Source organism: Squalius cephalus, assembly GCF_949319135.1.
Source record: "Squalius cephalus genome assembly, chromosome: 3".
Taxonomy (NCBI): domain Eukaryota; kingdom Metazoa; phylum Chordata; class Actinopteri; order Cypriniformes; family Leuciscidae; genus Squalius; species Squalius cephalus.
In genome coordinates this window covers 8,612,365-8,636,219 of record NC_137124.1, presented here as the reverse complement: position 1 = coordinate 8,636,219, position 23,855 = coordinate 8,612,365, and the positions used below count along the sequence as shown (strand labels likewise).

Here is a 23,855-nt window from a genome sequence, read left to right as displayed (position 1 = left end):
GCAAGGCTTCAAAAATTTACATTTTTACTATTTTTTACCAGATGGTGTAAAATGAGATGATGGGGAAAATTATTTTGAGACATCAAGCTCAAACTTGGAACACAGCTTGTTTAGATATATTACTTTGATTTTCTAGCAGTTTTAAGTTAACATATTTTAATATATATATATATATATATATATATATATATATATTTTTTTTTTTTTTTTTTAAATGTAAAATGATGTAAAAAAATATATATATATTTTCACTTTTGTTTTTTACTTCGGCCAAGGGTCTTCTTTAAAATGAGACCAAATTTTTATGACAGTTTTTTGCCATTTTTGTCCTCTAAGGACCTTCACCACTCCCGTGACACTCAGAGCTTTTTCTGTTTCCGTCTTCTTTTCGGCGGCGCTTTGACCTGAATGTCACTAGCTGGATTCACCACACAGCTTTTCCTGTAATAGTGATCCAGGAGCCTGTCCCAAAGTGTACAGCATCTCAACAGCTCACTATTACCTAAGAGATAACAAAAAATGGGAATATTACTATTATTAGTAGTACTTACAATATACACAACTAATCAAAAGTTTTGGATCTGTAAGATTTTTAATATTTTTAAAACAAGTCTCTTCTGCTCACCAAGACTGCATTTATTTGATTAAAAAAAAAAAAAAAACTAATGTTAAATAGTATGACAATTTAAAATAGCCTAACTATTTTCTATTTTATTATATTTTAAAATGTAATTTATTCCTGTGATCAAAGCTGAATTTCCAGCATCATTTCTCCAGTCTTCAGTCACATGATCCTTCAGAAACCATTATAATATGATGATTTGGTGCTCAAAAAACATTCATTATTATTATCAAAAAATAATAATATGAAAAAAAAACATTTTTTAAAAACATTAAAAATCTTAAACTTTTGACCGGTAGTGTATAATTACACTGATGTAACACCTTAAAATCAAGAGTAACCAACATTTTTTTAAAACAAAACTTGTCATCACTTCATGAGCATTCTTCACTGCTTACCCAGAATGCACAGTCCATCCTGTGCACGAGTTATGGCAACATTGACCTGATTTGGATCAGTGATGAATCCGAGTCTTTTTCCAAGCCAGGCATTACTTGGTGTGTAGCTTTCTATGTCAGACGCGGAGCAGGAACGAACAGTGGAGATGATCACATACGGCCACTCGCTTCCTGCACACAGCGATTTACACTTAAAGGGTTACACTTTTAATGCCAAAGGGGAAAAACAACGAGTCTTGAACCCACATGTTCCACATTATCCCCCTGAATAATAATAATAATAACTTTATTTTATATAGTGCCTTTAAAGCGAGCTTTACAAAAGGCGCTTACACAGAGAAACGGAAAACAATTAAAACCAAAATAAACATGCATGATAAGATAATAAAATCAAAGCTATCGATGAAAAATGTTTTACGATAAGATTCAAATCAGTGAAGAGACTGAGCATAAATTCATGCAGAATTGAATTTAAAACTCTAGATTGATGCAATCAGAATAACACACCTTGGCTTTTCATAATTGTGCAAACGGTGACATTTTTAATATCTCTCTCCTGCATTGTCTTCTTGATCTCTGACATCTGTGCGTTGTAAGGGGTCAGAATTGCAATATTCTGAGGTTGTACGCCTGATTTAATCAACAGATGTGCCACATTAACCTGGAAAAAACAAATAAATCACATGCAAGAGAATATTATGAGAATGATGTGATTTATCGTTACAGAAATGATGCTGCCTTCAAGTTCTCCTAAGAAGTTCCTGCTTATGGTATGAGGTGTGTTGAAGTGATTCTGCTCAGAATAATAATATAATAATGTTTTTCTTATTTCATATTTTCACTCACTGAGTTTGCACTTTCAAGGAATGCTCACAATACTTAAAGGTAGGGTAGGCAATATTTGTAGAGGCTAGCAATAGCGAGTTAGCTTTAAAAGCACGAGATCCCACCCCCGTCTCCAAAGCCACGCCTCCTTCAAAACACATGAACACACACAGCCAGAGCAGAGTCGGCAAAGGGAATACACATAACATTACAGTAATGCTGAACATAAACAACTTACAGAGCTCTTACTTCAGTCACATGACTGTTGCAGATTCATTTCATTTCGTGCACCTGAGACCTGCTGTCAGACTCTAAAATGGAGAGTGACTCACAGCGGCGCAAGACGACGTAAAGTACATGCATCTGATGAGTTTTATCGAGTTGATGTCAATAGCGCGCGCTCTCTGTAGGTATATTCATATTTTGCCGCTATGTGGAAAAAATCCAGCAGAATGCGCCGGTGCGTTTGTCGACCCCAGAGGATTAACTTTAGCCTAACCATAAATTGTGATTATATGATCACTCACATCAAGACGCCGCTGCGGTGGTGGAGTCCATGCAGGAGGAGCAGCGCTTGGCACTGCGTCGCTTTCCAGCGCGAGCTGTGTGGAGAAGCCTATTTCCACCTCTATTGCGTTGGAGAAGCAATCCCGCGTAAAATTCAGGTTGCACACTTGAGCTCCACTCCAGCAGTGCTGTTGCAACCAGCAAACCTACACACCATCCTGACCACTGTACTAAATACAGATAAATCTACGCTAACTTGAAGCTATCCTAACTGATGCAATACTATGCGTGGAAGCTCGTACCAAGGGAGGGCGTGGTGAGCTGGAACCTGCTTACGTACCACCGCAAACATCTAATAGGAAAATTCAACTGCAGTAGCCCCCGTTCAACCTGAAGAGGGCAGCACTCAGACGTTTTTACACCATATATTGTAGAATTAAAACACTTCATACCCAAATGTCAAAAAAGTTACTTGAATCAATGAACAGCATTAATAAAGCCCCATTCTTACAGACCATTAACTAAAAAAAGTTGGTTTAGGGTTTAGTTACCCTTTAAAAGTCTTCTTTACTGACTGACTCACTCATAAAGTCTTTTGCCGCCATCTAAAGGCGAAATAATGTAACTTCTGTTGCTGTTCACGCTCAGGGACTATTTGTTCAAGCGGAAGGAAGGCTTTTAGTGATTTTACTTCATGAAAGTTGCATTGATGCATATTTTTGGGGGGCTTTAATATTTGTATTGTGCGGTAACCGTTTTATAAAAGCAATAAGGTACTCAAGGCTAGTGCTGTATCATGAATAATTCACGCCTGAAGGGCGTTGTTAGGCACGACTATTGCTTACTTAAACACTTAATGACTTTCAACCAGCATAACAAAAAATGTTTCTGGAACAAATCGCCTACCCTGCCTTTGACTAACTTAGGATCAATATCAACTTGCTTTCTTCATGATTCATTAATCAACACACGACTAGGAGCTTAATGAAATTCCTATTGGAATATTCTGACATTGCTGTGGTTTTCTTATGCACTTGTGAACTGAAGGCAAGTATTGGACTTACAGCCTGCTCTGCCTCCTCAGTGTTGGCCATTGAGTTCTCGTTGCCCTTTTCTGTAGATACCACTAAACTGACTTCTTCTCCTTGGACGTGGCCAAACAAGATCGGCGTTGGCAGTCCGTTCTTGTTAAGAAGGAAGGGTGGTCCTCGTTCAGCTCCTGTTTTCAGTTTGCCATTATAAAACTCCTCTGAAGGAAACCTGCAAATTTCTTCATGCTAACATGCATGTGCATTTGTTAAACATCAAAGCAAAATGAGAAAGTTTTGTTCAGATTCTGTTGAGTGTTTCTTACCATTCTGTACTGAGTGTCCAACATTATGGCCAGGTCCATGTAGCGCTCAAACAGAGACCGCTGCATGCCCATCTTTTTCACTAGGGCACACTGCACTATCGGCCGGATCTGTTTGTGGTCACCCAGCAAAACAATCTGTAAAGGAAACCAGAGACATTTTCATTTGATGTGAAGATGCATATGATTGTCTTCCACTCCTAACGTACTAAAAAGTCTAACTCCTAACTAAAAAGTGCATAGTATATAATAGAGGTGTAACGATACCCTCATGTCACGATTCCATACATGTCATGATACTGAACTCACAACACAATATTATTACGATACTAAAAATGTACTGTTGATTGAATTGCTAAATTTGATATTATTGTGGGTGTAAATGAATAGGATTGGTGCTGTTAACCCAATGCACAGGACAATGGTGACGCCAGAATAAAAATATGCATGATTCTGAAGCTGAAAATAGCCTACAGAATTATTTTAGACGAATATGCTTGCACTCTTTCACTGACTAGATACATTTAAAATAATGTAGGCCACTTTTTACTGATAGCATAAGCCATTTGGCATTATCAGGACCCACAAATATTCCCCCATTGCATTATTATACATGTCATGTCATCTTCGTCCGCTTATCCGGGGCCGGGTCGCGGGGGCAGCAGTCTAAGCAGAGATGCCCAGACTCCCCTCTCCCTAGACACTTCCTCCAGCTCTTCCGGGGGAACACCGAGGCGTTCCCAGGCCAGCCGGGAGACATAGTCTCTCCAGCGTGTCCTCGGTCTTCCCCGGGGTCTCCTCCCAGTGGGACGCGCCCGGAACACCTTCCCGGGAAGGCGTCCAGGAGGCATCCGGAACAGATGCCCGAGCCACCTCAGCTGACCCCTCTCGATGTGGAGGAGCAGCGGCTCTACTCTGAGCTCCTCCCGAGTGACCGAGCTTCTCACCCTATCTCTAAGGGATCGCCCAGCCACCCTGCGGAGAAAGCTCTTTTCAGCCGCCTGTATCCGGGATCTTGTCCTTTCGGTCATGACCCAAAGCTCATGACCATAGGTGAGAGTAGGAACGTAGATTGACCGGTAAATCGAGAGCTTCGCCTTGCGGCTCAGCTCTTTCTTCACCACGACAGACCGGTACAGGGACCGCATTACTGCAGAAGCTGCACCGATCCGTCTGTCAATCTCCCGTTCCATCCTTCCCTCACTCGTGAACAAAACCCCAAGATACTTAAACTCCTCCACTTGAGGCAGGAACTCTCCACCAACCTGAAGTGGGCAAGCCACCCTTTTCCGACTGAGGACCATGGCCTCGGATTTGGAGGTGCTGATTCTCATCCCAGCCGCTTCACACTCGGCTGTAAACCGTCCCCGTGCATGCTGAAGGTCCTGGCTTGATGAAGCCAACACGACAACATCATCCGCAAAGAGCAGAGACGAAATCGTGTTGTCACCAAACCCAACACCCTCCGGCCCCTGGCTGCGCCTAGAAATTCTGTCCATAAAAATTATGAACAGAACCGGCGACAAAGGGCAGCCCTGCCAGAGTCCAACATGCACCGGGAACAAGTCTGACTTACTGCCGGCAATGCTAACCAAGCTCCTGCTTCGGTCGTACAGGGACCGGACAGCCCTTAGCAAAGGACACCGGACCCCATACTCCCGGAGCACCCTCCACAGGCTGCCGCGAGGGACACAGTCGAATGCCTTCTCCAAATCCACAAAGCACATGTGGACTGGTTGGGCAAACTCCCATGAACCCTCCAGCACCCTGTAGAGGGTATAGAGCTGGTCCAGTGTTCCACGGCCTGGACGAAAACCACACTGTTCCTCCTGAATCCGAGGTTCTACTATCGGCCGTATTCTCCTCTCCAGTACCCTGGCATAGACTTTCCCAGGGAGGCTGAGAAGTGTGATCCCCCTGTAGTTGGAACACACCCTCCGGTCCCCCTTCTTAAAAAGAGGGACCACCACCCCGGTCTGCCATCCCAGAGGCACTGTCCCCGACCGCCACGCGATGCTGCAGAGGCGTGTTAGCCATGACAGCCCCACAACATCCAGAGACTTGAGGTACTCAGGGCGGATCTCATCCACTCCCGGTGCCTTGCCACCAAGGAGTTTCTTGACTACCTCGGTGACTTCAGCTTGGGTGATGGATGAGTCCACCTCTGAGCCCTCAGCCTCTGCTTCCTCAATGGAAGACGTGACGGCGGGATTGAGGAGATCCTCGAAGTATTCCTTCCACCGTCCAACGACATCCCTAGTTGAGGTCAACAGCTCCCCACCTCTACTGTAGACAGCATTGGTAGGGCACTGCTTCCCCCTTCTGAGGCGCCGGACGGTTTGCCAGAATCTCTTCGAGGCCAGCCGATAGTCCTTCTCCATGGCCTCACCGAACTCCTCCCAGGCCCGAGTTTTTGCCTCCAAAACCACCCGGGCTGCAGTTCGCTTGGCCTGCTGGTACCCGTCAGCTGCCTCAGGAGTCCCACAAGCCAACCAGGCCCGATAGGACTCTTTCTTCAGCTTGACGGCATCCCTTACTTGCGGTGTCCACCACCGGGTTCGGGGATTGCCGCCTCGACAGGCACCGGAGACCTTACGGCCACAGCTCCGAGCGGCCGCTTCGACAATGGAGGTGGAGAACATGGTCCACTCGGACTCAATATCTCCAGCCTCCCTCGGGATCTGGACGAAGCTCCGCCGGAGGTGGGAGTTGAAGATCTCTCTGACCGGAGACTTGGCCAAACGTTCCCAGCAGACCCTCACAGTACGCTTGGGTCTGCCGAGTCTGTCCAGCCTCCTCCCCCGCCATCGGATCCAACTCACCACCAGGTGGTGATCAGTTGACAGCTCCGCCCCTCTCTTCACCCGAGTGTCCAAGACATACGGCCGCAGGTCAGATGAAACGACCACAAAGTCGATCATCAACCTACGGCCTAGGGTGTCCTGGTGCCACGTGCACTGATGGACACCCTTATGCTTGAACATGGTGTTCATTATGGACAAACTGTAACTAGCACAGAAGTCCAATAACTGAACACCGCTCGGGTTCAGATCAGGGGGGCCGTTCCTCCCAATCACGCCCCTCCAGGTGTCACTGTCGTTGCCCACGTGGGCGTTGAAGTCTCCCAGTAGAACGATGGAGTCCCCAGTCGGAGCACTTTCCAGCACCCCTCCCAGAGACTCCAAGAAGGCCGGGTACTCTGCACTGCCGTTTGGCCCGTAGGCACACACGACAGTGAGAGACCTATCCCCGACCCATAGGCGCAGGGAAACGACTAGAGTTCTCAACGGGTCGGGTCGGGTCGGCCCGACAAACCCGACGGGACCCGCGGGTTCGGGCCGGGTTCGAGTCGAAAATATAATCAAATGACTCGGGTCGGGTCGGACCTCGGGCTTAATCTTTTCCGCTCAGTAAAAAAAACAAAAAAAACATTTATTAATCATCGCTGCTGGTCACCGTAAAGAAAGTCTGGCTGCTGCGTGTAACGTGCATCATGGAGAGGGGCGGGGGCAGACCTGACGCCGCTGCGTGCACGCCTTTAGCCTGGAGAAGAAGATGGAGTTGGTGAGAAGTAAACTTGCCGCAGGTGAATTCACCGTCGCTACTACAGCCTATTTGTATATTTAAAGTGTATTGTTTCAGTTGTTTGTATTGTTTGTATTGTTAAAAGGCGTGAACATTAAAGGTTGATTTGAATTCCCGTCTGCTGGTCATGATAATACGTGTATGAGAGAAAAAAAAACTGACGCGGCCGCGGGTCGGGTTCGGGCAGATAATTCATGTTTATGTGTCGGGTTACATCGGGTCCGGGCTTTAAAAGCCACGGGCCGGGTCGGGTCGGGTTGTAATTTTCAGGCCCGTTGAGAACTCTAGAAACGACCCTCTCGTTCACCGGGGTAAACTCCAACACATGGCGGCTGAGCTGGGGGCTATAAGCAAACCCACACCAGCCCGCCGCCTCTCACCGTGGGCAACTCCAGAGTGGTGAAGAGTCCATCCTCTCTCAAGGAGTGTGGTTCCAGAGCCCAAGCCGTGCGTAGAGGTGATCCCGACTATCTCTAGTCGGAACCTCTCTACCTCACGCACAATCTCAGGCTCCTTCCCCGCCAGCGAGGTGACATTCCACGTCCCTAGAGCTAGTTTCTGTGTCCAGGGATCGGGTTGTCGAGGCCCCCGCCTTCGACTGCCGCCCGATCCTCTCAGCACCGGCCCCTTACGGTCCCTCCTGCAGGTGGTGAGCCCACAGGAAGGCGGCCCCACGTCGCTCCTTCGGGCTGAGCCCGGCCGGACCCCGTGGCGCGAGGCCCGGCCACCAGGCGCTCGCATACGAGCCCCAACCCCAGGCCTGGCTCCAGGGTGGGGCCCCGGCTGCGCCATACCGGGCGACGTCACGGTCCTTGATTTAATTTGTCTCATAAAAGGTATTTTGCATTATTATACATTATATTCAAAATTATATACAGTAGTTCAATGTAGTACTGACACTAAAACTCTGTAAACTTGAATTTTTTCTCACACATTAATCTTTATTTTGGGTGAACTATCCACGAAACATATTGTTGCATTTTTGTATTGCGATATTTTGTGACACGATATTGTTACACCCCTAGTATATAATGTTTACTGCCAACTAATTTTAAAAATATTGTGTAAAAAAGCATTATGCACGGATAAATATTACAATTTATTCTGCATTGTTGTCAGATAACCTCATTATATGCATTTTTAACTTTTGAATCTCAGAAATAAAAAGTTATTTTTCATTTACAATCCAATTTTGTCCGAGTCAAGAAAGACATGTTAAAATTTGTGAATGATATTTCAGACAGGAAACTATAAATCAAAATGCATTGTGCATAATTTTAATAATTTGAAAAATATATAGGGATTAGGGTATGAAATCTTTAGCAAAAAAAATTCTTTAACACTTTTTTTAGGGAACGGGGCAATTTTGGACAGACTTGGAGACAACATGTTGCAGCTCGCAAGTCTTCTCCACCTGCCAGCATCTGTTGTGTCTTTTGTTTTGTTTAAAACAGAAACCGATGATGATGATGATGATGATGTCATCCCCGAGCTCACCTTCTGTGGATTGTAGGAAACTAAAGGGATGAAGGCCTCTGGCTCTGTTGCCATGGCACATTCATCAATGAGTATCTGCCGGAAATCCATGACCTCCCGGATCTCGGGTTTCAATGCTGAAGCGCAGGTGCACAGAACTACATCACACTTTCTCATCTCATGCTGATGAGCTTCCTTCAAAACTTTCTTGTAGCTGCAAAGACGCATTTTGTAAGTCATACATATTTGTATACAACAAACGGATTTGTTTGGTCCAAATTCACACACACACACACACACACACACACACACACACACACACACACACACACAAAAATATCATTAAATTACCAAAGCAAAGTTTCTTAATTTCTCTACACATTTTCCCTTATTAGACACATCTGATTCTATCTTATTGGGCTTATTATTATATCTGCATGCTTCATGCCTGAACTCAGCAACTCAACTCTGCACTGAAGGATTGAGAAACACTGGACTATAAAGATATTGTTGACATACACTTGCCATACAAACCTGCACCAAAAAGTTAAGAAAACCTTTACTTAACATGAAAGTTTATCGTCGTTGAGATGCCAGAAAACATTTCTAGAAATGGAAGCTTCTGAAAAGATAACTCAACACTAAACACAATACCACATATCACATTATAACAGTTTCTGTTCTGAATGTTAAATTGTCAAAACAGTGTTCTAACCATATTTTATTGCAAACAGTAGCAACACCGAAATGTCTGTGACTGTATCTTTTCCCCCTGAACATTGTGCCTGACACAGCTTTTCATCACAAAATATCTTACTAGTTACCTCTGTTTCACATCTGAGTAATCATGACTTGCCAGATTATTTAATTAATTAATATTACTAGATTTTTATTTCATTGGAGTATTTTTTTTTTAAATGGCCTCATGGTGGCAGTAAATACAAGAACAGTCTACTACACTTCCACCCTCTGAAAGCATACTCTCTACCAACATCACACAGGCATTTATGTAAACTTTAGTCTTACTCACTCATCTATTTCATCCTCTTTTAAGTTCCTTTCCATGGTTGTTATTTTTTCTGAAAAAGGATTTTCAGGTTTACGGACAAGGCACATCAGATTAATATCCCTGCAACAGAATTAGAAGTTTAATGGGTTTATTCACACACCATCTGTTGTAAAGTGCACCACCTACACATGTGATGTAATGAGGTCATGTGACAACACTATATTATACTACTATTATCATTGCCTGCAGACTTCCAGTCAGGATTTAGACCATTCCATAGAACTGAGACTCCTCTCATCAGAGTTACAAATGATTTGCATTCATCATCTGATCGTGATTGTATCTCCATATTAGTGTTACTTGATCTTAGTGCAGCATTTGATATTTGACCGTTGCTTTTCACCCTGTACATGCTGGCATTGGGCCCTATTTTAACGATCTGAAACGCAAGTTTCAAGCACGAAACGCAAGTAACTTTGTGGGCGGGTCTTTGTGGGCACTGTTGCTATTATACCGGCGGGATAAATGACTCTTGCGCCCGACGCAAATCTAAAATGGGTTGGTCTGAAGTAGCTTCATTATTCATAGGTGTGGTTTGGGCGTAACATGAAATAAACCAATCAGAGCGACATCTCACATTCCCTTTAAGAGCAGGCGCGCTTGTTCCATGGCGGATTTGCCAGCGGTTCACAGCCGAGGAGACCGACGTTCTCGTCGGGGCCGTAAAACACAGAGAAGTGACATTGGGGATGAGAGAAACCCACCCAAATTAGCTTCGGTTAAAGAGGCGTATAATAATTTGGGTAAATGTGTAAGCTAGATTTATGCCTATTTTTTCACATCTTCATGGACACAACAATGATTTCCCTCGTGTGTTAATATTTTTCCTTGTAATAATGTATGGTTTTCTAAACATGAAAACTGCTGCGTCTGTGTAGATGAGATAAGCAAAGTGCATGAGCGTTGTGCACACGCTACATTGATTATGGCCAAGCATGCGCCCTTAAAATAGCATATGAATAACATGCGCAACTCGCCACTGACTTTAGACTAGGTTTTTCCTGGTCAGTGGCGGAATTGTTTTCTAAACCTGCAAAATAGCATCAGGGAACGTTTGCGCCGGAACATGCCTCCTCTTTGCGCTGAACCGCCCCCGGGAGCGCAAGTTAATTTCCTAATTTACCGCCGCGCGTCTGTGGAGGGAAAACTCCGCTGTGCGTCGGGTGCAAAATAGGAATGATACATGTGTCGGTATACAAAGTCAATTGCACTGGGTGCAAGATAGGGCCCATTGTCTTGCTTTTTCACTCCCATTTTTGTCCAACTTTTATGCTTCATTTACAGGAAGCTCTTACCTGAGCTCCTCCTTTGGTTTTTCATCACGGCGGGATCTGCGGCAAAGCTTCAGGTCACTGTCCAGATATGGAAATTCACGCATTTCCATCTGATCACAGTAGATTCTCAGAGGCTTTAGGACTCCCCCGAGTTTTAGCAACTGCTCTGGGACACAAGATCAACGGGTAATATGAGTAAACTGTTTAACAAGTAAAACAGAGCAAGAGCAAATGCAAATGCTTCTCACAAGTTTGATTTTATTCGGCATTGCATTCTAAAAAGAGTCAGAATCCCATTCATAAAAGTAAACTGTCTCTTTTCATGCTCAGTTTTCGTTTTTAGTAAATACAGCACACATTCAACAATTGTCCACATGTTTACATATGTTTGCACACTGTATGTTTCTGGCTCCCTAGCTATATTTGTATGAATAATCAGACTGCTAGGGTCTGCTATCTATAAAAAATAATAAAAAAAACACTATACACAATTCACCTGCAACAATGTCCACAGACTTGTTCGAAGGTCCACAGTACAGGATGGCAGGCTTTTTTGGGGGTTTATGATCAGGGTTTGATTCGGAAGATTCAGAAGTGGCCAGAAAGTCTTTGTTCTTCATGAAAAACTGGTAAACAATGTGAATACCAACCACTGTTTTCCCTGTACCTGTGGATGAAAAAATGCTATGGTGTATGGCACATGAGGACACAAAACAAAACACACCATCTCTGTCAACACTGCAAATTAGAAAAAAACTCCATTAGAAATAAAATGTTTAGAGTTGTATTTGACTATGCTGCCATGACATTGGATTTACTCATTCATTCATTCATTCATTCATTCATTCATTCATTCATTCATTCATTCATTCATGTCCATATAAAAACACTAAGACAAATACAATTACTAACCCTCAAATATGAGCAATAATGTTAGCACACAATTCACATCACTCAGGAACAAAATGAGTCTGCAATGGTGAAATCAAATATCGATTCAGAAAACTTGTGACAAGATAGAATCCAGGATTCCTTAATGCTGAATTTTTTTCCCCCAACAAACTAAAGAAATGTGCCCTGTAATATTGTTTTAATAAATAAGCACCAAATTGTTGAATTTACACCTGAGATAAGCATCTTTAATTTTCTTGAGTACATGCAGCATTCATGTTGGCCAATTCCAATGTGCTTCGATACACGTTTTTAACAATTGAAGTTCTTTTCAACTTCACTCGGCATTATAAAATGCAGCGCTCCTGTTTGAAGGGTAAAAATAGTGAACGGGGCTCAGTTGTCAAAAACATCCATTTAGACTGCACTTTTTTTAGGAAGCACACACAAAAACACTTTAAGTGTGAATGCACCTTATTCACATGACACAGCAGTTGACGTTTCTCAAATAAAAGCATATTTTTACTTCAAGTGATTGTAGATACATATCCACTTTATTCAGCACTGTATTGATTACTGATACTGACTGAGAAACCCTAACAACTTCCAAATGATTCAGTGAACTGCAAACCCCTTTGGCGAAAATAATCGACTCAAAAGAATGAATCGTTTAGATTAAATTGTTAATGATTCATAGGCATCACTAGTTTTAAACATACGACAGAAATACTGGAGGACGCACATTGTACAGTATTTTAATACCTGGTGGGCCTTGAATCACAGTAAAAGGTTTCTTCATAGCTTCCTCAACAGCTTTCTGCTGGCTCTCATTCAGAAGTGGCAGGTTCAGGCTCTCGTCCACATTGTTCAAGTTGAAATTTTCTACATCAGCATCTAATTCAACACAAGAAGGTTTTGACCACGTTAACACATACATGAGATATTCATAGACAAGGCATGGAAATATTTTATTCAAGGTGTCCCCATTACAAATGTACAGAAAGTCTTCAACATCTGGCATCAGAATGAATTTACAACATCCTGGCTCAGGACAGATAGAAAGTCTCAAAAGCACCAAGTGCATGTATTGTATGCTTTTTCTTCTTGTCAAACTCATCCATTTTTTATGTATTTATTTGTTTTAATTGTAGTTTTTGTATAAGAAATTGACATGTAGGCAGAATATTGCAATGGCATTTATATTTGTCTACAAAACAAATCTCAAGAATTCGTTTCCCTAAAGGAACATGGTGAAGGAAAAAAATATGAGATTGGGTTCAAATATTAGTCAAGGGTATTCTCTAGCTGTTGAGCGTATCGGTTGTACACTCGTTATTGCGGTGCATTATGGGAATGAATGAGTGTACTTAATAACATGCACTACGGTTTCGGACACCACTAACAATGCATTCAAGACATGAGCCAGAGAAAGAACAAACAGGGCAATGTCTTACTATTTAGTAAAGAGAGTTAGTTTAGGATTAGTTGGAAAAGTGCTTGAGATTCTAGGGTAGTCTAATCTATGGAAGCATCATAGGAGTGCTGCTTATTTAATGTATCGGTAAAACACTGAAAGAAGGTTGTGTATACATTACCATTACACAACAGTGGACATGAACTCAGCCCAACAACACATGAACAATACTTTTAAAGTATATGTATTTTTACATATACTAATTCATTTGTAGTATTAAAATTAGTGATGTAGCATCATTGAGAACTAGCACAATCTAACATTAAAACAAAAACAAAAGCATAATCATAAATTAACCAAAATGAAAAAGACAGAGCCAAATGTACTAAACAGGGCAAATTGAGAGTGAGAGTGCAATCCCATAAAAGCCCTGATGGGAGTGGAATATTCTGCGGATGATCTACGCAAATTAAAGAACGCAGATCATTTCCATAATGACCAGCACAATCTACCAAGAACAGTGCAAATTCAAAATAACATGTCTTGACAAATGATACGTTCGGATAATGACTTCTAATTACAACTATCGCAGCAAACATTTTTGAGCGGTAAACCTCAGTAAATCACTTTCACGTTGCATGATTTATTTAAATGCTGGATGGATGGATGCACACAACTTGTGGACACTGGAGCCACAGGCCTAAAATCTAGTGCTGTGGCCTTGCATTGATCGTAAAAAAGTGAATGATTTATAAATTATGCGTATAATATATTTTAATAGACATGTTTGAAATTCATCACCAGACGCCAGACTTTGGACACTGGTACTTCATAGTGTAGGCCTACAGTAAAATGTGCTCTTACCTAATTTCATTCAGCATTAGAACACACGACTATAACAGTGACTTAAGACCCAGCAACTTTTTACTAGCTAGAACCTTTTATTAATCCTGCAAAAGAATTCTATATAAACTGTTTTCCTCAGGCATGCATTTGTTTGGCTGCAAGGAGTCATGTGTTAATGTGAGTTAATTGTCTGACTATTTATTTTTGAATTTCAATTCAAGGCTAATCACTTGAGACCATTGTACTACACAAATGGATATAATTTGCATTAAACCATTTGCCCATCTGCTTTGAATAAAGTTGCCATTTTGCTTCACTCACCATCATTCAGTGCTTCAAGTTGTTGTCTAGTGGCGACATTTTTCACCAGGTTATTAGCCCGTTTAAGGTTTGCAATCGCTTGTTCCCTGAGCCTGCAAAAATATTGCATTAGTTACAAACTATGTATATATTTGTGAATAAATCTGTAATATAACAGCTGGATGAATGATCCCTCACACATATGGAATTTTTTTGGGAATGACCTCAATGGTGAATTTGGTTCCCTCTGCATTAACCTCAGGTGGGATGTAACTCATAGATCTTTGTGTGATCTGAAACTGAATCCGGTCTTCATTGTCTGTCTCCTTCTTTTTCTTTGGTTTGCTGGTTACTGCGTGTGCAACCCATGTGAAAGGTAGTGAACCCTGCAGATCTGAAACTGCAGAACCATGCAAATGTTTTGCATCATTCTCATTGTTCTCTGGTTTCTGATGTCTTAGTCTGATGCACAAGAAGCAGTTCCTAAGGTCAAACTCCAGAGACCAATCCTTCTTTTGAGTCTTGGTTATATAAAAAAACCCTTGGAGATTTGTTTCATCCCCGCTCCATTTTATCGACACATCCTCTAAGATGACATTATTATTTTCTTCCAAAGCATTGTAAGCAGTGTCTATCTGACATAGTCGACTCCAGATGTTCTGGTACTCCTCGTAGCTCTTATAGAAAGTCTTAGATGCATTGCATTCTGCTTTTGAGAAGCACACAGTGGGGTTTCTCGTGTGCTCCAAACAGATCTCAAAGCATTCATTAATGCTGAGCAGTTGAACTACAAGAACTGGTAGGCCATCTTTAAGTTCGGGCCCAAGTTGCACCTGAACAACCTTGCCTAACTCCAGCTCCATAGTTGGTTCCTTATAGTGGTGTTGTATAGTAGTGAAGCATTCTTCAGCCATTGAACAAGCCTTACTATTCAGCCTTTGATTTTCTTCATTCTCATTCTCCCCTCTTTTCATGTCTCGGAGGCATTGCTCAGTCTTAACCCAATCCTGCTGTTTTACGGCAGATACCAGTCTTTTCCACAGTATACTTGACACTGGAGTCACATTCTTCATGGGCTTTGAAGGGTCTGAAATCTTGAATGATTTGCTGAACGAATACACTCTCCTCTTCCAGTGAAGAGTCATGGAGTTCTCGTCCTCATTGTATCTTGGCTGATCCACAACTTTGAGATGCTTGTACATGATAGTAATCGCCTCTAACATAGGATGCAGAGGGAACGATATTGTGAATTCATGCCCCTGCGGAGTGATCTGGTCCACTACTGCGAGCTTCACCACATCGTTGGGTTCAAACTGAACCTTTCTTAGTCTCAAAAGCTGGGCATCCTTCTCCTCTACATCCAATGCAGACTGGCAAAACCTGTTGATTTCAACTTGCGTGTAGTCAGCTTGCCCAAGGGTTTTCTTAGAGAGCACAGTGTGCAGAAGTCTCTGCAAGATAAGGTCCAGATAACGCCTCATAGGAGATGACGCCCAGGTGTATGCGTTAAGCTGTAAATCATAGTGACCCAACCTGGAATCTATCGAGGAGCACGAGCGTAATATGAAGGCTTTTTTCTGAATGTCACGAAACTCCCGCACCATGGGGATAAATGTCGGATGGATTTCATCTGAAAAAATTAACTGCATCAGATTATAGGAGTCTTTTCTCTGTGCAAACGCTTCGATCTTGTGAAATACTGAGGTGAAAATGTTCAGTGATTTGCCTGCATGCTCCATGTTGTCATATTCTGCATTGGACCAAACATCCTCTTCACTATTTTCAGTATTGACTTCGCAGATATTGGAAAAGTGAAGTGACATGGGAATTAGGTTAATGTATTTCTCTCTAAACTGTTTCAGTTGTTCTGGGTCCGGCTCGCGGTGGCACCTCAGTGGTGTGAGATCTTTTGTGATGTCTGTAGATATGAGTTCTTCAGCGGCGACACTATTGTAGAGATTCATTAGTTCCTCCACCATGGCGTGAGAGTAACTTTGCCCTGCCTGCCTCCCATACGGCCATTCGCTTTCCAGTCTGCATTTTCGGTGGACCTCGGAGAAACGGTAAGCAACGGCCACACAATCATCCACACGTGAGACCCGCAGAGGCTTTGTGTCATCCGAGTAGCAGTACTTCTGAATAATTTGGTCTGCCTCTTCATACGACATCCGTCTGTCAGACTTAATGTGGGTTAGAGCAAATCGGCTTTTTAGTATTATGCTTGTTTTCTTGTCAATGTCTATCAGCAAGGATATGGCTTTCCGCTCTTTTTCAGGCATCAAACTCAAGTGGTCATTGCTCAGATCTCTTGAGAACATGAAGGCATGAGGGTCTTTGTTCTCTGAAGTGTAAATTGTTCTGCCAAGCTGTCTAGCGAATTTGTCGTGCTCGCTATCTTTAGTAATGTAACTTGCGACATCTGTGATGTGAACACCAATCTGGTAGGACTCACCCTGTTGAAGCTCAGTCACGCTAATGGCGTCATCCAGGTCTTCAGCTGTAGTTGGGTCAATGGTGAAAGTGAGAATGTCACGCAAATCCTCCCTTTCCTTATCATCTTCAGGTTCTTGTAGTTTGAATGGTGGTGGTGTGTCTTCAGAGCCAAGTTCAATGCCTAGCATTTCATGCGAAGCATCACTCTCTGCAATTACTTTTGTAACCACACCAAGAGGGAATGTTTTCAGATTGTCCCATTTTAAAACCTTGACAACTAACAATTGATTCTCAGCTTTGTTTACAAATTCCTTTCTAACCCAGCGTCCGCATTTGTATTGTCTTACTTCAATTTTGCCCATGTCCCTCTGCTTGAACTGAACTGTACGTATTATGGTCATGCGTTTGTTAACGGGTCTAACATATTCAGGATTGTCTTCCACCATCTTACAGATAAAGATTAATGAGTTTTCATCTCTATGTATTAATCCAACGACCCTGCCTTGTATCTCTTCACCTTCCCGCAGACACATTTCTCTGCTCAAGATCTCTACGCAGACTTCATCTCCAGGAAAAGATCTGCCAACATTTTCTTTTCCATAGATTTTGATAGAGAGCATTGGTTCATCAAGAGGCCTGGCAAATGCCTGGTCATGCCTTTCTATTTCAAGTTTACAGTGTTTAAAGACATTTGGATTGGTAGTCAAAAGTTTTTCAATATCTTCCTTGCAGAGTTGCAGATCGTATTTAGACTCAGACTCCAGAATTTCAAAGAGGGTTTTGCAAACGCTCTCGGCGTGATTAACCTCTGTGTTGCTGCTGCTAGCAGAGTCGCTCTCTGAGGTCTCCATGTCCGTCCTGTTTGGAAACACAAATCAAGTCATTAGGCACTTAAGGACAAGGAGACATACATGTACACAGCAAATAGGAAGGAAAAAAAAATATGTTAAAGGGGACTATTATACAAAATTCACTTTTATAAGGTGTTTGAACACAAATATCCACAATGTGTGTAAACAACCAGACTATAATGGTACAAATCCACACACTATTTTTTTATAATCCACATAAATCATAAACAGTCTCTCCAAACAAGCTATAGAGTAGGAGCAAGCCCCGCCCATGACTGTTGATGATCTGCAAAATTAGCATAGATGCTAGATTAGCATGTCTGCTGCGCCACATAAACATTACAAATGTTCTGTCAATGGATCTACCAACAAGCATAAGCGTCTCCACAGACTCCCGGCATCTGAGCCACACAGTGGATGAATTGCATTTATGAAGAAAATGTGCAGAATAAAGTCATTGGACCCTATCTTGCACCCAGCGCAATTGACATTGTACACCGACGCATGTTTCATTCCTATTTTGCACCCGACGCAAAGCGGACTTTTCCCTCCACAGACGCAAGTCGGTCAATTAGGGAATGAACTTGCGCTCCCGGGGGCGGTTCAGCGAAAAGAGGCGCATTCCGGCGCAAATGTTCCCTGGTGCTGTTTTGCAGTTCCAGAAAACAATTCCACCACAGACCAGGAAAAACCTAGTCTAAAGTCAGTGGCGCTTTCAGATGCTATTTTAAGGCCGCATGCTTGGCCATAATGTAGCGTGTGCACAACGCGCATACACTTTGCTTCTCTGTGTATGTATGTTCACTTTGCTTCTCTGTGTATCTCTTTTAAAGGGAATGTGAGATGATGCTCTAATTGGTTTTATGGTTTATTTCACATTACGCCCAAACCACACCTATGAGTAATGAAGCGACTTCAGACCAACCCATTTTAGATATAAGAGCAACAGCGCCCGAGATCCGCCCACAAAGTTACTTGCGTTTCGCGTTTGATACTTGCGTTTCAGATCATTAAAATAGGGCCCTTTAAAGTATTATTTTGCACAAATCATTTTCCGCCATGACTGCTTCACAAACGAGGCTCAGTTCAACGCTGGATTTGCACAAAAGTTGTTTCTGAAAGATTTTTAGATTAACATGACAGGACATGCTAATCGATGAGTTGAATCACAACAATTACATTAATGTATCCATTAACCATTCAGAAACATCCAATTTAATGAGAACATAAACTGCATACCTTTTTGTGGACATGTGGACTGGAGGATGTGGACTGGAGGCTGCCATCTTGGTGGTGTGTGCAGCCCAGGCACGCAGGACAGCAACCATATAAAAGGTGAAGACAGCCCTCTTGGCCGTGGCAGGGCTGACGGGTACAGCCTCCGGCACAGGAACAGTCTCTGGATCGGCAGACGTGACGTGAACACTCTCGGGATCGGCAGAACTCATGTGCTTCCTCCATGCATGCAGTACAGCCAATGCATAAAAAAGGAAGACAGCCCTCTTGGCCGTGGCAGGACTGATGGTGGGCTGCTCGGGGACGACCTCCGGGACAACAGCGGGCTGTTCGGGGATGGCCTGTTGGACGATAGTGGGCTGCACGGGCACGGCCTCCGGGACGACAGCGATCTGCTCCGGGACGGTCTCCGGATCATTAGGAAGGCAGGAAGTCTTCCTCCTCCTCCGCCGTGTTCGAGAGCGAGTGGATGCTGCTCTCTCCCCGGAATCCACCGGAAGCACAGCACTCTCCTCAGTGATACGAGCACACAAATCAAAACACTGAAAGATGTTCATACGAGGCGGAACCTCTCCAGCTTGTGAACTCCCCCTCTGCTGCATCCTCTCCCTCTCAGTAGTTGAGGAAGAGCCACGAAAACCCATACCGCTGGATCTATGCATGATGGAGTCCTTCTGTCATGAACACACACGGGAACCGGTAAGATCCAAAAGCAGTATTTATTTAGGGTAATCCGTACTCACAATCCAATCCAGGCAATGGGTCAAAATCCAGTAAATCAATCCGAAAAACAAGAACAAACAAGAAACAGGAAAAACAGACTACCAGAAGTGGTGTGACGTTAAATAAGGACTCCATGATAATGACTAAACAGACAGGGTATACACACAGATATTAACAAGGTGACGGGAAACAGCTGAGTGCAATGATCAATGAGTGACAGAACAGGATGATGGGAAATGTAGTTATGAGTGAAAGACACCGTGGGGGAAGAGGACGTCTAGTGGTCACTCAGGGAACACAAACCAGACACTGGGACACTGTTACAGGGTAACATTGCGGGCTGTAACTTAAAGTGGTGCTTGTTACCCACTTGTTCCATGTGGTTACAGGGTAAGTACATTAAAAGTACATAGCCTACACACAATCTAATGTCATGACTCGGAAACCTTTATTTGAAAAACAACTTATTTCAAAACAGACTTAAAAAACTTTTTTTTTTTTAAATGAACTTTTTATTTCAAATACAGAGAGAAGCATGTTTAGCCCTTTGTTTATTTTTCCTTGCTTGGCTTCTTCCTCTTCTACTTTTCAATCTTCCCATTGATGAATCTTAAAGAAGTAATACTTCTTTGTAATTCTATGTCTTTTGCTATTCTATATTATGTATTAAAAGAAAACACAGTACACCCAGAAATATTCTCATAATTTACTCAACTTTTCGCTTCCAACAAAGTCAAACTGTCACCAGCGCGGGAATGTAAGCATGTCTTGAAGCACAATGTGAAGCTTGACGCAAACACGCTGTGAAACTCGCGCGAGAAGTGGTGTCTCTCTCCTCCTGTCTTGTTTGTTTCTCATTGTTATTATCTGTTATCCATTCGTTTGTATTTTGTTGTAAGCAATATTTACAACTGCGTGAGTTTCTCGTTCTCGCTTCACGCTTCACGTTCAGGACAAGAGTGTGAACTCAACCCTCTCGTGCACGACACAGGCACAGTTGGTCTGAAGAGATAGTCTAAAGTCTAAAGTCATAAAGAAAAAAGATGAGGAAATGGTGAGGACATATTTCTGGGTGTACTGCATTTTCTTTTAATAATACAGACATGATTTCCTCTTAAGATTCATCAGTGGAAAGAAATTTAAAAAAAAGAAGAGGAACGAGGAAGAAGCCGAGCAAGAGGAAAAAAAAGGGGGACAAAACGTGCTACTTTCTGTCAAGACTTAAGCATTTGAAATGAATTGTTGATTAAAAAAAGCAGTTTAAAAAGTGTTTGTTTTGAATTAAGTTGTTTTTCAAATAAAGGTTTGCGAGTCAGTGATATTAGATGGTGTATTTTTATTGTAGCCTACTTACCCTGTAACTACATGAAACAGAGTATTTAATTGCAATAGTTTTAGTTTTCAGTGCACTTTTGTCTAAAAGATTGCTGTATAAATGCATAGCTATGTTGTAATTTTTAAAAAGTCTATATATTGGTATAAGGAATGCAGTGTTCTTGATAATGGCTCCCAAATGTAAGATTGTTGTATCATAATAGTAGAATAAGTCTTAGTTCTATAATACTTACAGTATAAATAATTGGTTAATTCTCCTAGTTGTTACCCCTTTATTCCCCCAAACTTTACATACTGTTCCCTTATACTTACATGCTATAATTACTGAAAGTTACTGTAAAATCGCTTTACTTACGCAGTATTTTCCGGGCTGTAATCTAAACCATTACCAAACATTCTACTCAAGTACAAGTACTACTACAATGAAATTGTACTTAAGTACAAGTAAGATTACCGGTCAAAAAATCTACTCAAGTAAAAGTAAAAAGTAGCTCATTTAAAATGTACTCAAGAGTAAAAGTCACTGAGTTACTTTTTATCAGCGGGGATGGGGTACTCCCCCGGTTGTAAAGGTATGACATTTGTAAAGACAAACATCAAAGTGCATTAGCACTTACACCATATACCATTTTCAAACACCCATAAAACATTTTCCTTTATAGGCTTAATTTTCTCAAAAAGTAAACAGTAAAATTACTTAATACAGTAATAGTTAGGGTCACTCTGAACAAGTATCAATTATAAGAATGACCTAAAAAGGAAAGCTTTATATGAGTGTTTGATTGGGCAATAAGTGCTCAAATGTTAAGTAAAATGACAAATCTGTGCTATTAAATGACTAAATCTTAATAAACTTACCTTTTCGGAACCGAGAGGAAGCCAGAGGCCTCCTGTGAGTGTATAAATCCTAAGGGAGTGCCAGAGAATGATGCTGTGTTTGTGTGATCGAGCATTGCGCACTGCCTTACTCTACTTGTACCTGCTCAACAAAGGGGAGGTTGTTGTTCCTCTCATAATGGCGTTGTCATATCAACAGCCACTAGCGTTTTGAATGTGGGTGCATGTTTAACTGTTTAAAGGTGTGCCAAACATGTCAGTCGTGTGCCAGTTGAAGCGTCATCATCCGAGATGAAAGGATTCCTACTAGATAGATAACCATAAAGGCTACATAAAGGCTGAGTCAGAAAACTGGAAAATGCTGCACTCCTAGGTCGGAAGGAATGCAGTGTTAGTTTCACTTCCTTTTTCCTGCAGATACTTGATCGTCTGATTGATTATTGAAGGCCGCATAGATGTATCCTTCGCTGTCTTTGATATCCCACAATCCTGTGCTTTCCATTCTGTGACAGTTGAGCTACAAAAATAAAGATGGCGACTGAAAGTTGCGGCTGATCGCTAGTTTGTGTAAATGTACATTTTTGTTTTCCACCTTTGATGTCATTTCTAGCGAGAAATTAGTCATTAAATATTCACTAAAGCTCGCTCCATTTTGCTCAGTTTTGAAGATGTTTACAAGATGTAAAATAAGTCTCTGATGTCCCCGTAGTGTGAAGTTTTAGCTCAAAATACCCAACAAATCATTTTTTTACAGCATGTTAAAATTGCCACTTTTTGGGGGTGAACAAAACACGCCGTTTTTGTGTGTGACCCTTTAAATGCAAATGATCTGGTGCCTCAGGTGTTGTGTAATATTCAGTTCAGTTCCAGTTTCCTTGAAACGCTGGTCCCGTTTCAAGAAGAGGGCGGAGCTTCAAGAGCTCGTGCTTCAGTGTCAGGATGATCTCATCTCAGGGAATGATAATATCAGACCAGAAATATGCTGCATGGAGATAGAACAGGTATAGTTTTGTTTAATTACGGTTATAACTTTGCTTTTACCCACTATTGGTATAGCCTACAGTGTTGTAGTAGCGGACCCGTCCGAATGATGGCCAAAAATGTAGCCTACTGACGAGGATGTTTATTGTAGCCTACTTACTTCACACAAAAGATTAAGCGTTTTATTACTCCAGAAAATCACCATAAGAGCTGAATAATCATAGTATAAGAAGTGCGCATTAAAGTCTTATCCATAAACTCTCTCTCTCTCTCTCTCTCTCTCTCTCTCTCTCTCTCTCTCTCTCTCTCTCTCTCTCTCTCTCCCTTGAATTATCATTACACAGCGAATTACACAAGAAACACTCGATACAACTAACAGTAAACAAATATATTCAGAGGGTTCTTAATTAATAAACGCCTGCTTTGTACGGACCCTCGTTCACAAAGCAGTCTGGTGTAAAATGATTCGTGCAAACATAAACCCAGGTGAGTAAAGTATTTTATTGAACAGAGTTCACTGTAAAGCATTATCTATTGTGAAGGTTCACTATGATTGTTGTAGCGATGTTCTGGAATTTATTTTCAAAAGTATCGTGTTAGCTTGAGATCCTTTCCATCTAAACTGGTTATATCTCTTAAACCTATAGTGAATGTTTTATGAGCAGTAGAATAATCTCGCTCTTTTTTTAAGTTATAATTATGAGAAAGAACTATTCATCCGCACGCAGAGCCGAAGCGCATCCTAAACAATGTTCTTCCGCAAAATGCATACCGTTTTTAACCGCTAGAGGGCCATAGGTTACATCTATTATACATTTAATTTACAATAAATATTTAATATACAAAATTAAAATGTATCGCCCAACGTGGGGCTCGAACCCACGACCCTGAGATTAAGAGT

The 23,855-nt window shown here is 42.0% G+C and overlaps 1 protein-coding gene across 2 annotated transcripts; it reads right to left on the bottom strand.

Moving 5' to 3' along the window:
* Positions 1 to 212: 212 nt before the first annotated feature.
* On the bottom strand, positions 213 to 22,117 carry LOC307156363 (3'-5' exoribonuclease HELZ2). Of its 2 annotated transcripts, XM_079867665.1 has the most exons (14): positions 21,995 to 22,117; positions 19,082 to 19,752; positions 14,757 to 17,849; positions 14,580 to 14,671; positions 12,761 to 12,892; positions 11,604 to 11,774; positions 11,129 to 11,273; positions 9,795 to 9,893; positions 8,786 to 8,978; positions 3,707 to 3,841; positions 3,417 to 3,629; positions 1,528 to 1,681; positions 1,021 to 1,191; positions 213 to 502 (listed from the first exon to the last, which is right to left on the bottom strand). In XM_079867665.1, exons 2-14 carry the CDS (start codon positions 19,738 to 19,740, stop codon positions 360 to 362), a joined length of 5,400 nt encoding a protein of 1,799 aa, XP_079723791.1. In that variant the 5' UTR covers positions 19,741 to 19,752; positions 21,995 to 22,117; the 3' UTR covers positions 213 to 359. The 2 variants fall into 2 exon arrangements, with proteins under 2 accessions (XP_079723791.1, XP_079723792.1); XM_079867666.1 differs by lacking the exon at positions 19,082 to 19,752 and having other exon boundaries at positions 21,995 to 22,111.
* Between the last annotated feature and the right edge of the window lie 1,738 nt (positions 22,118 to 23,855).

What these genes read in the sequence shown, in the direction of transcription:
- LOC307156363 (XM_079867665.1), bottom strand. Translation starts at nt 19,740, where the DNA reads ATGCATAGATCCAGCGGTATGGGTTTTCGTGGCTCTTCCTCAACTACT. An exon ending in CTGAGGAGGCAGAGCAGGCT is followed by an intron (nt 1,682 to 3,416) that starts GTAAGTCCAATA and finishes TGTTTTTTCCAG; the next exon opens with GTTAATGTGGCACATCTGTT. An exon ending in GGATGGACTGTGCATTCTGG is followed by an intron (nt 503 to 1,020) that starts GTAAGCAGTGAA and finishes GTTATCTCTTAG; the next exon opens with GTAATAGTGAGCTGTTGAGA.